The 13,053-nt window shown below is 39.4% G+C and overlaps 1 protein-coding gene across 2 annotated transcripts; it reads left to right on the top strand.

Moving 5' to 3' along the window:
* The first annotated feature begins 421 nt into the window (after nucleotides 1–421).
* On the top strand, nucleotides 422–12,748 carry lhx9 (LIM homeobox 9). Of its 2 annotated transcripts, XM_026323453.1 has the most exons (7): nucleotides 422–487; nucleotides 1,889–1,983; nucleotides 3,962–4,200; nucleotides 5,148–5,350; nucleotides 6,303–6,661; nucleotides 9,884–10,086; nucleotides 10,722–12,748. In XM_026323453.1, the coding sequence occupies exons 2-7, from the start codon at nucleotides 1,935–1,937 to the stop codon at nucleotides 10,974–10,976; spliced, it is 1,308 nt and encodes a 435-aa protein (XP_026179238.1). In that variant the 5' UTR covers nucleotides 422–487; nucleotides 1,889–1,934; the 3' UTR covers nucleotides 10,977–12,748. The 2 variants fall into 2 exon arrangements, with proteins under 2 accessions (XP_026179238.1, XP_026179236.1); XM_026323451.1 differs by lacking the exon at nucleotides 422–487 and having other exon boundaries at nucleotides 1,572–1,983.
* Nucleotides 12,749–13,053: the final 305 nt, after the last annotated feature.

Below are 13,053 nucleotides of genomic sequence, written 5' to 3'. Positions count from 1 at the left end.
GCTGCAAAATGTGAGTAACTGGCCTTTTGTGCGAGAATAAAACTTTGGTTGTGATAACATATCGCTTTGCATTTAGAGAGAAACATACGTGGTATTCATGAAGTATTTCTAAATTTAGTTTCACATGATGATAGTTTTTTTTTTTTTTTTGTCACTTGGCCACCACCGACTCCAGATCTTGTAGTTTATTTAATTCACGACTACACCACACATTATAACCTACATGCTGAGTAGGCCATTGGCTCATGGCTTCCCATTTTCTGTGCGTGTGCGCGCCACGGTGTATCGAGGGCTGCCTGCATATGGAAGAGGAATATTTAAATGTCTTCTGTTTTAATTGACGCTCGAACTAGAACTGTGCGCTCAGAAACGAGGAACAGCCCCCATCTACCGGCAGCGTCTCCTCCGTCTCCTCTGCACACTGCGCACAGTCCGGAGCTCCACAGCCTTGCGCGCTGCACAAGGATCTCACACAGCACAGCCTCAGGTAAGACCTTTCCTATGTTTCTTTTTTTTTTTTTTTTGGCATAAACAACACCAACAACAATATTATCGCAGGGGAAGATTTTCAAGCAAAAGCGACGGAGGGAAGCGTGTGTAGCAATGCGCGTCTGATCTGATGCAAGATAAATACAGTGGCATGTGATTATGGCTAATATTCTCCAGGAGACAGGGAAGTGGTGGAAGCTATAAACCAATCTGAACTGACTCTAGCTATATATTTATTAACTTACAGATTATTATAAAATATTTTCAGCTGTTTGAATATATAACACAGGGGTGTGTAAGCATATCAAACCATGGAAGTTCAAGCTGAGAAAATGTACAATGACGCTGACGAAGTCATTTTTGCTTGTATTGGTGGCTGAGGTCTGATATTTTATTCTCTTTATTTAGATGACAACAGACATTGGCCCACTGAGCCATCCTGGGATTTACACGCTATTTTAAACAGGGTTGTTAACACTTTTTAAAATTTTTTTATTATTTCTTTTTGGAGAGCGTCACCATTTTAGAGCAAACCTAGATAAACCGTGATTACTGTGTGTTTTTAAAGCCTTTATTTGGTCAAACAAGACCACTAATATTAAATAAGGATAAATCATTATAAGTAACCAAACGAAAAATGACACAGAATCGCCCAGATTGATTTTCTTCAATTCACTTCAAGCAGTAATGAAATATGATATGCAACATATTTCTTATTTAATCTGATATATTTATTACACGTTTTAAAACAGAACTATTTCCAAAAAAAAAAAATAAATAAGTGAAGACTCGTTTTTTTAAGGTTGGCGTTTTGCTTAATTTCTGCTCTGTTGGCTTTGATTTATTTATTTTTTTTTCTCTTGAGTTTCCATAACTGTGATTTGAAGTAAAATAAATACGAAAACATGATCAGTATCTGCTCCAGATTTATTTTGTCAGCAATAACCCAATTAGATACAAAGAAAAAGGGAACGAAACAAAACAAAACGAAAACACAAAGACATTATTCCCTCAGCACCTTGGTGTTCACTGACACATTGTTAAACCATCTTCAGTCACTTCAAATGTCACTGCTGGAGGCAACGGGTCAAAACAGTATTCTTTATAGACATTAACCGTATGATAGATGACTTCATCGCCAAAAAAAAAAAAAAAAGGAACATGCACATATTATATGTTATATACACTGTGATAATAATAATAAGTCGCCTTTATTTAAAGTCCAGAGAAGAAGCAGCAGTTAGATTAAATATCACACAGAGCTGAGTTGATCGTTCCTGCCAGGGTGTCTTTGTCCAGGTGAAATGAATATCCTTGTGTCCTTTTTCAGTCTCTTTTCAGCGCCCTGTGCCTGGTGCTGAGACACTGACAGAGCGCAAATTAACGTTATGCTTTTCAGAACAGCTGCAGGTCCAGCCCGTCCAGGAGGGTTCAAGTCTTGTCTTATGGCGCTGCTATCAAGGGGCCTCCAATTAAAGCCAACACAACTTCATGGTGTGTGTGTGGGGGGTGGGGGGGTGGAGGGGTGGAGTGCGGGTGGGGATGAGGAATGGAGGATTGGGGAAGGGTGGGTGGGGGGTGCACATGATAATGTAACACGTCTTTAGATGAAGCATCCACACCTGCAACCCCACCCTCCCCACTCCCCCCTCCCCCCACCAGAGCCTCAGTAAATCTATTAATGGGACCGAAGCCGAGTCACAGATCCAGCCAGTGTATCTATTGTTTTACGGCACAATGTTGAGTCACTGATCTCGCAGAGACCATGGCTCGTTATTAGGATTTCAGCTGTAAAGGCATGTGTTGTGTTCGTCAGCATACACAGCTTGAGCTGCCTGATTTTGGCTCGTCGTCGCCGTATTACCCCAGTATGTTGAACTGCAAAGCCTCCCAGTCTGCCTTATTATTATCTGCCTTACTTTGAAACTGACCACTGACCTTTATTGCAGCTGCACAGTCGCCTCGGTTATGTTAAGTAAGTTATATGTGTTATATGGCCTATTAGAAAACAACACGGGGATTTCTGGAAATATGCAGCCTAATAAACTGCTGGTGATTTCTTCAGCTCTCCCCCAGGTTAACAAGGTCCAGTTCAGAGAGAAAGACAAGGACCGTGTTAGTGAACGCTCGGTGGAGACGGATTCTGGTTTCAAAATGATGCAGAGAAAAACAGATCTATGTTTATATAAAATGTGGTTTTGCTTCGTTCCTATAATCAAACGAAGTCAAATTAATTACTACCTGTACAGAATCCAAACAAGCCGATGTGTGATTGCTGTGGTTTTTTTGGGTAGTAAAGGGCTCGTCATTTGATTGGATGGATTTTTAAACAATATCTCAGTCATTTTGTGTTTAAAAAAAAAAAAATGTTTTTAAATTGTTTAATGCGATATGTCCCCGCCTATCACTGATCACTGCCCCGCCCCAAACAACACGTTTATACCACACACACACACTCACACACACACACACACACACACTCACAGTTTTTAGCCTGTTATTTTGAGATAACACACACCTGATTAAAACTAATTAAACCTGTAGCCTTAATAATGCACACTTAGGCCTATGTAATTTCAAAATAAAGTTCAGGCTCTAAATGAGAACTTATCTGTCCTTAAATAATGGGCTACATCATATCAGAATAGTTTATTTCTATTTCTGCCTCTTTTAATAAATCTCCCAAGGATTTTATTGTAATTTAGCAGCATGTTATTGGTTTAAGATGTAAAATAAATTAAATGTTTAGCTACACTTAATTGAATCTAACTCCACTGCAGCTGAGAACTTATGACTACGCTCCATCATCCTCTCCTTTTAAACGGATAAATAAAAGTAATGAAAGTGTCAGTACCATAAAGTCCTGGTCCTTCGCGCAGCCAGAATCGGGAGTTTTTGAGGGAAGAGTGACAGCTCTTTGTTGGTGAATAGAAATCAGTGGCGATGGGGGGAGAGAGAGACAAACAGACACGGAGAGAGAGAGAGAGAGAGAGGGGAACTCCTCCTACCAAATTATTCAGACTGGGCAGGCTTTGCTCTCTTCACAAATAGGACACGGTTCTCAAATACAGGCAGTCCCAACCTGACCTCCAAGCACCAAGGAACCCCTGACTGGGAAATCGGGAGAGAGAAATCACCAAAAAAGAACCAACAAAAAACTTTGTGTCATTATTTTTGGCGAGTGTTCACACTGTAGCCCCCCTCCCCTCTTCCCTCCCCACCACCACCACCACTTCCACACCGGTTTCTCGCATCATTTGGACTATATTGTTGTTTTTTGTTTTTTGTTTTTTTTCTGGAGGAGAGACATTCACGGGAAGAAGGAAAAACTGGTGCACAACCACCACTCCTTCTCTCCCACCCATGTTGTAGTTTCTTCGTTTTTCCTTTTCTTCCAGTTGCCTTTTGCACCCTGGCGAGGAGGTGATCTGAATCTCTGGGGTTGTGTTGTTGTTTTGTGTGCCTCACTCAGAATCTCAGAGCCCATTTGGATGCGCTGAGAGAGCGGGGCGCAGCGCTGCAGTACAGTATATGGAAGTTGTGGGCTGCAAGACAGAGGCAGGCAGTTGCAAGTTGCGTCCAGGACCGGGAGCCATGCTTTTCCACGGGATCTCCGGGGATCACATCCAAGGGATCATGGAGGAGATGGAGAGAAGGTCGAAAACGGAGTCGCGCCTGGCGAAGGGCATGCAGCTCAACGGGAGAGAGTCGGTAAGAGCCAGCTCGAGCTTTGTTTGAGTTTATGTTAAACCACGTTTTTAACCGTCGTCAGTGCGTAAAGGGCGATTGTAGCGCCTTTACCGTGCAAGGAAATGTGCAGCTGCTTTTGAGGGTAAGTAAGAGAATGTTGACTGTTGTCACTTCTTTCTATCAAATTCTAACAACACAATTTAGTCTCAAGCTTGTCACAAAAAAAAAACATTTACTTCTATATGATCTGTTTCACAGGGATAGTTTCCAAAGATGGTGTCCATATAAATAAAAAAAAAAAATGACAAAAACATAAAATGGCTGCGACTTTACACACAATTGTCTCAATTTGTATTTAAAACCCACTGTTAATCTTCTCATTAAATAAAATAATATATCAAATTAAATATTAGAGCACTAGCATTTTGTTTTCTGTGAAATTTAATTTTTACTTATATCTACAAATAACTTTAAAAACATGGCAAATGATATAGTACAGACTATAATTGTAAATGTAATCATTTCTAGTGTTACACATTCATTTGTCGTTTTTTTGCGCTTTTAACTGAAGAAATAGTCTTTATCTCAAATAAATGTTTACACTGAAAACACTCAGAGTAAATCTGCAGATTGCATTGAATTTCATGTAAGAGGGCAGAGATGAAACTGATCAAAGTCAAGGCCAAGTGTCCTTGATTCAAGTGTCCCACATTTTCCTCGATATTTGATTGGTTTTAAAAGCATAACTGTTTCATAGAGGTTTATTCCTTCGGTGGGCCCCATGTCTGCACTTGTGTTGTTCAGCAGGCCTTACCGAGGCTGCTTGATGCTTAAAAGGGGGTTCAATCTCAGCTGCTAAAGGTCTGTTATTGATTTTGCATAATGCACATGGCACATGATTTTCCTGCCAGTGTCGTAAAGAAAGTAGCTTCCACGAGCTTTCTTCTCTCTCTCTCCTTCTGGCCCAGACCATGCCTTCAATGAGCCCGGAGAAGCCTGCTCTGTGCGCCGGCTGCGGCGGCAAGATTTCGGATAGATACTACCTCCTGGCCGTGGACAAACAGTGGCACCTGCGGTGCCTCAAATGCTGTGAATGTAAACTAGCGCTGGAGTCGGAGCTAACGTGTTTTGCCAAGGATGGGAGTATCTACTGCAAGGAGGATTATTACAGGTACGAAAAATGCAATTTTATCCTTTACTCTAAAATTTTCTGTCACGCACGCGTGCACGCGCGCACAACCACTCGTGCACACAGTGGCACATTTATACAAATGCATTAGCCTATAGAAAAATGATTTTTCAATTCTCAAATTAAAAAAAAAAAAAAAAAAAGTTGTAGCCCTGGTGAGACAGGCTGTCTGTTCACCTGGAATCATGCTCAAGCCTTTTGGTCCAATTAGGCCTCGTTCCTGTCTGAATAAAATCCTAGCAGTCTCCCAGGGGCCCTGCCTGGTGTTAATTGGAATGAGCTATGATATGAAGTTGTATTTTTAGTCGTTTTGTGGTTCAGATGCAGTAGCCTACTTTTCTGTAGTTCTGACTGTAATCTAAACTGTATAAACCGAATACATGAGTCACTTTTTCAAAAATAACAGGCATTGTGCGTTTTTTATTTATTATGCACCACTAAAATTCCCATAGTGTCACATTCATTTATACAGGCATGCACAGGCCACCAGGCCATGCATTAAAGAGGTCAAATGTAGGCGAACATACAATGAGTTGTTTCAGCATCCTAATAGCCCAGATCAACCTTGAGCCTATACCTGTAGCCTTTTGTTTTTCCATGATGCCAGGGTGTGCAGTTATAGGCTAACCTTGGCATCATGAGATTGTAGCATAAGCCTTTTAGTTATTTATGAGTAAATATTTCTGCAGTTTTATACTAAACAAATTATGGCCTGCACTGGTGACTCAGTTGTGGGCCAGATGTGGCTGTTATCTCAGGATGTGGCCTACTAGTGTTTAACAACTTGTCATGTACAGGGCAGCTGTGTCGGGTGAGTCTACTTCTGCTCCATGACAGTGTGCAATTTGAGATTTTGATAACCTCGGCCAGGTCTCGCGTTTGTGTCCCACCTGGTCTCTATGTATGAGGAGTCTTGACGATTTGTCTGTTCCAGAAGGTTCTCCGTGCAGAGGTGCGCGCGCTGCCACCTCGGGATATCGGCCTCGGAGATGGTGATGCGAGCGCGCGACTCCGTGTACCACCTGAGCTGCTTCACGTGCACTACCTGCAACAAGACGCTGACCACGGGCGACCACTTCGGCATGAAGGACAGCCTGGTGTACTGCCGCCTGCACTTCGAGACGCTGGTGCAGGGACCGGACTACCACCCTCAGCTCAACTTCGCCGAGCTGGCAGCCAAAGGCGGCGGCCTCACCCTACCATACTTCAACGGCACCGGTACTGCACAGAAGGGAAGGCCGCGCAAGAGGAAGAGCCCGGCTATGGGGATAGACATACCCAGCTACAACACAGGTGAGACAGCATGCTGCTGAGAACAGGGACACACATCAAGTCAAGAACACACAAATACGTGGTAAAAAACACTGTACGGACAGTCAAAGTGGGTTCTTTTCAGTTTTGGTGAGAAAATATCCCATAGCCTTTAACAGTTTGACCTATATAGGGTGTGGACAGGCCCTGGAGAGGAGGACAGTGAAATCTACAGCAAAAACACGCCCAGCTGAACTGTGTTCGAGTTTATGAAACAGTTTAAACTCCTGTAGGTTAAATCCCTATGGAACCTACCGAAAGACCTCAGGTGGTCCCTAGACCCTACTTTGGAAACCTTTTGTGGCTTATGTATTCTTCCCTAAATATACTTTTATTCAAAGATACATAGTCGTATGAATTTATTTTACAGTACTTCTAGAATCTGGCAACAGGAATGATTAGAGTTTAGCCAGATAAAATAGAATAAATAAAGTCAATGTTAAAAATGTATTAAAAATCTGGGTAGATTTTTTTTCCCCCATTACGCAGACCATCCTTGGGTTTTAAAACACACGGGTCCTTAAAGCTGCAGCTGTAGCATGTTCTTTCATGTCTGAAATGAATAGGCATACATCTGTCCTGTAGGCCATGCAGTTGTGAGCTAAATGGCCCGCAGCTTTCTGTCCACGCGTCTTTTACGCAGCGTTTCCGCGCTCGTACCGGTGCCAGGCAGAGAAGGATCAAAATTGAACCTAGCCCTTCAACGTGCTCATCGACTTGTATAAATAACACTCATTTAATGCAAATTAAATGTGTGGGTTTTACGGTGTAAATGTAGTTTTGGGCTGTTGCGTAAAAATAATTTCCAAATTAACGTCAGAGTCATCGTTTGAATATGTTTGACTTTTGCTGGGAGAAGAAAACAGTCACTGCAGTGTTTATATTAATCTATTGTTAAATGTAGGTTTAAATTCTTGTGTTTAATCGCTGAATGTTACTACTCGACCCCCACCCCCCCGCAGTGTCCCCGTTTTGTCGTGCTTTCTTCGAATTACTGTGCGCTTGAAAAAGTTTGTTATTGTGCGCAAAGTTTCCTCTGTTCTCGGTGAATAGGGAGGAATAAGGGTAATCTGCGCGTTAATTGTTCTTCGTTAATTGAAGGTGACATTGGAATCCCTGGCCTCCTGCGCGGCGGTCAGCACAGTTCTCAGGGGCACAGCAGCGCCGTGCAGAGGGGCCTGCTGCAGGGAGAGGCCAGGACCTCAAAGCACAACACTGTACAGTCAGCGCTCTGGTTGAAAGAGCTTTGGTTTGTTATTCCTAAACACAATTTTAAGAGATTATGCAAATCCCAAAGTTCTCACGGATGCCATTGTAGGAAAATAATCACTGTAGGCCTGAAAGTTTTTTTTTCGTCAGTAGGGCAGTATGCCTGCCTCAGCAAAGCATTAAAATATAATGTAAATACAACAAAACACTGTAAGATGTGCGTGTGAACTAATTATTAAGCACAACAGACACAATAAAGGTCTCACTGGGAATATTATATTTATCATTTGGGATATTTAAATAGAATAAAACAGAACTGAGGATTTTATAAATCAGAAAGATGCTTTATGAATTTTTCTGCTTAAGTGAAACTTCTTTTTTTGGTTTTCTTTTTAAATGTTAAATTCATTTATGACAGTCTTAGAACTAAAGAAAAAATAAAAGCTAGTAATAATTAAAAAAAAAAAAAAACAATTAAAATGTGGAACAACTGAGTGATTTAATCTCCATTTAGTCTTTTTCCAAAGTGCTGGATTTCCTTTGTTGTGCTATAATATCAGAAACACACAAATTACACCTTTTAATTACCGTCTCAAACTGTTCAGGTGAATATATCATTCTCCAGATCAGGAGACTCAAATTCATGACAAAGAGGTTTTGTTTGAGGTTTTTGTTTCTGCTTTAGCGAGCACATTCATGTTTGTTTTCACCAGGGAAAGGTGCGAGTCTACTGAGTATTCCCCATCACTCTGTAAAGTTTGGTCTTGTTTGGATATAGAGACCCCTAGTGGGTAATATCTAGTGAAACACAATCCAGTGAAGGTTGGAACAGAGGAACATAGATGTCAGTGGTTGTTATATTAATAGTGCATATAAGTGTCACAAGAGAAAGGCTCATATAACAAAAAAGTGTGATTCATAGCATAACATAATAAAACATATTTGAAACATGATAGTTTATGAAATCTGTACCTGCCTTATGCAAACTGATTAGTAATTTCAGCCCAGTAATTAGTGGGAAAGTGTTTGTACCACATCCTTATAGTGACATGTTGGTATAATTCATTTGATATTTCACCAGCCATATAGAAAAATAACTGGTCAATATTATGATTACAGGGAGACAAGAAAATCAATTCAACCTACTGTATAATTTAAAGATCCTATTCTTTGCTGGCTGATGTTCCTCGGCATCTGCACTAAAATAAGAGAATTACTAAATTTGATGGTAAAATCTAAATTCATTCATTTGACATTAATGGTATTTTTACTGTATGCTTTGGTTGAAATGACATCAATGTTCAACAGTCAGCCATGTGCAAGTATTTATTGGACAAAGAAATTTTCTCGCCCTCAAATAATGTTTTATGATTTTTTTTCCCCTCTAATCCTACGATGTAGGTTTCAGCTGGACCGTCAGCATGCATTTCATTTTGCGGATCCTTAAGTATTTTCTGCACAACCTAATTGACAAATGAGGCCCATTAGGCCCCTTATTCTTTGTAAACACAAGCAGAAATGAGTTTCTCAGCTATCACTGATTCACATATTATAATTATGCAATCTAAATAATTATTTACCATGATGACATATAATACTGTAGATCTTTGTTAATATAAATGTGTGAATCTCTGAGCCTTTATATATATATATTTTATATATACTTTATATATTTTTTATTATTTATTTTTTCTACAACCCTTAACCATATAAGCGGACACTTAGTTTAATATTGCATCCTAAGAGTACTCTAGCATTTCATTAGTTACTAGTGTTATAAATATAATCGAAGTGATTTCAGTTACATTCTCTTTGACTTACTGAAGCGATTCTATGAAGTTAGCTGTCTATTCCTTGTCTCAAGACAGCATTTGAGTTTTAAAATTAATTTTAAAACAAAGTTTAAGGAAAACGTAATAGTTTGCTGAATTTTCTTGCAGTTCCATTCGGACTTTGAGCCACCTCTTTGCTATGCTATGCTCTCTGCCCTTTCAGGTTGTAACGAGAACGATGCTGATCATTTGGACCGGGACCAGCAGGCCTACCCTCCAACGCAGAAGACCAAACGCATGCGGACCTCGTTCAAGCACCATCAGCTGCGGACAATGAAATCCTACTTTGCCATCAACCACAACCCAGATGCAAAGGATTTAAAGCAGCTGGCCCAGAAAACAGGCCTCACTAAGAGAGTTCTACAGGTAAGCGGATCCATTCTTCTTAATGATCCGATCACCCCATATCTGTGTCTGCACCCCGCTCTTCCTCCATGTCCCTCTCATTTCATACCAAAATTATCATGGAAGTCATCTTTTTTTGGTTTTGTTTGGTTAGCCCATTTAATCATTAGATGTACATCCAGGGGTTTTTAATCTGGTCTTTTATATATTCTCAAATGTCATTTTTGGAAAAGAAAGGTGAAACGTAGTTCTTAAGCACAGAAACATAAGTGTAAAAGTGTAGCTAATATTATTAATAACGAGAGTGCACATGCCCTTTTTATCTGTGGGACAGGACAAGGTATAATTCGACTCTCACAGATAAAAAAAAAAAAAAGAAAAACAATCAAAGGCGAGGATTATTATTGTCATTTGCTGTTAAAATACACATTCTTGTATTCAGGAGTTAACTGGTTCATTGTTATGTGCCCCTTAAGCTCAAAATAATGTATGAAAATTGCCATACAACTATTTCCATATATACATAAGGCAAGGGCAACTTGATACAGTAATAGCTGTGATAGCTTGATATGTAAACTACTGTACAAATGATTCTTTTTAAAAATTAATCTTACTTAAACACAAAAAGTAAAAGCCACATTGGGATTGGTTTGCAGGTTTGGTTCCAAAACGCAAGAGCCAAATTCAGAAGGAACGTTTTGCGACAGGAGAATGGAGGTGTTGATAAGGCTGATGGCACCTCACTCCCTCCACCCTCATCCGACAGTGGGGCCCTGACCCCCCCCTCCAGCGCGGCCACACTAACAGACCTGACAAACCCCTCTATCACTGTAGTGACCTCCGTCACCTCTAGTTTGGACAGCCATGATTCGGGGAGCCCTTCGCAAACTACCTTGACAAACCTTTTCTAACACGTTATCTCTAGCAGACTGATTTTTATTTTATCTGAATTTTTATTTGTTTGTTTCTTTTTTCTTTTTATTTTATTTCCCTCAATTTACATTTTATTTTTTTAAGTGACACCTTTAAATCAACCAGAGACAGCTCCTTGGAACAGAAAGTGCTGTACTGTGTACACAAACAAGAACTACAAGAGCAAGAACAGCAGCGACCACATTAAAACACAAGGAAAGGAAATCATTTTAATGTGTAGCATTTGAAACCGCATGGCAGCCATGTCTGTAGTTGACTTCCAGTATGCATAGATTTTGGACAGGACATTTTGAAATTAAAGGCATTAGAAATTTGTCATTGAATTTACAGTTTATTGGAAAAATAACTAAACTTGAAGCTTGCCTGGTAAAAAAAAAAAAAAAATAGTTCTACTTGATTTGACTTTATTTGTACATTTGTATTGAATTATGATAAAATGATCCCTTTCTAATTTATGGTTAATTGGTAAGCGTTAAAATAATATGAATATTTTTGCCCTCAAAAACCTGTATATGTATGCACTGTGTTCGCACTATCCAATTTAAAGTTTTTTTCTGTTTTGGAATAATTTGGAAAATAAACTTGTAGAATGTTTTGTATATGGGTAACTCCAGAAAACAGGCTTTAATTATTTCCGGACGTTTGTTGGGATATCTCATAGAGCTACATGTAAAACGTCTAAATTGCATTTTAAGCACCTAACCATTGCAGCTTATATGGCAGGTAGATGGTGAAACCACATACATTTTTGTCTTGATTCACACCTTTACTGTGAAAAAGAGTAAAAAAAAAAAAACAAATCCCACAATCTGTACAGTGGTAACTGTTCAACATGTAATGCAGTCACATTGAGAGAACTTACCTAACAATTAGCAAGAGAAATTTGAATTGGAGAGCAGTTTATGGGCACTGTTGTAATCGACTGTTTTCATGACAGAGCACTTTTTCAGATTTGTTGGCCTCGTAGACTAACTGTAGTCAAATGGATAAATCCTATGAAACATATCCATAGTTCCACAGCTAAACTCAATTGCACAGTGACAATATACTGCCCAGTGAAAAGTGCATTATTGTTTTTATCATGTTGCTCAGGGTAACGACGTGATTTTAAAAAGGGAAAGAGTAGGGGTGAGAAATTAAGTAGTTGCGGCGGCGTTGCAGACTCGATTTGTAGAGCTGACATGAGCATTCAAATGACCTCAGATAGGTGGAGTCAGTAAGATGCAGCCAGTGGGAAATCATTGTCCATGTGTTCTCCTTTTTGGCCATATTTATACTTTCTTTAATGACACTTGCCACTGAACAGACCAAAAACATGTTTCTTCTGGCTGAAAGAGAGAGAGAAAAGAAAGAGCAAATTTTCAATGGAGTTGATACATTTCATTGTGAGCGTCACAATTTGTTCTATTGTAGAACAAAGTGGTACTCTAGATCTACTTAATGAAGTAGATGCCTAACTCAGTTCTACTATGTGCCTTATGCTATAACTTGGGAGAAAGTTTGTGAAATTCAGGATATATGTGTTCTTTGTTAACTGATTCACATCCTTTTGACGCCTCACTAGTTTTGTACTGTTTTGCATCTTATTTCCGAAGATCTTTTTATGGTGTATCCTGTTAAAAAGGGGGCAGCGATGTCATAGAAAGCATTTGTGCACTCTTTCAGATATAGTTGGGTAATCCAAGAACCTTATATATTGATCTTCGTGTTAATAGTTGAGTACAGTAAGTGTTCTATCAAGATTGTCCATGTTTCCCTGTTTCTTGATAAAGATGGTGTATAGAAACTATTTCCCCTTAAATATTTATGGACCAAACGGTTGTTATATATCTTATTAAATTTGTGTGAATAAAAATACTTTTGCTTTAAATGGGTTTTATTTTTCATTACACTTGCCATTTTTTGTGTTCTTTCTTGAATACAATTTTGTTTATCACATCAAAAAAGAGCAAGCATTCAGTTATTAATGACCAGTTAAATGTCCTCATTTTTGCTTCCATTTTTAATTTCTATTTCCTCTTTTTATGATGTTTATGGTTTTTAACGTAATGCCCC

The sequence above is a fragment of the Mastacembelus armatus genome, chromosome 4, assembly GCF_900324485.2.
Source record: "Mastacembelus armatus chromosome 4, fMasArm1.2, whole genome shotgun sequence".
NCBI lineage: Eukaryota > Metazoa > Chordata > Actinopteri > Synbranchiformes > Mastacembelidae > Mastacembelus > Mastacembelus armatus.
The sequence above is the reverse complement of the archived record's forward strand: the minus strand, read 5'-3'. Positions and strand labels throughout refer to the sequence as shown.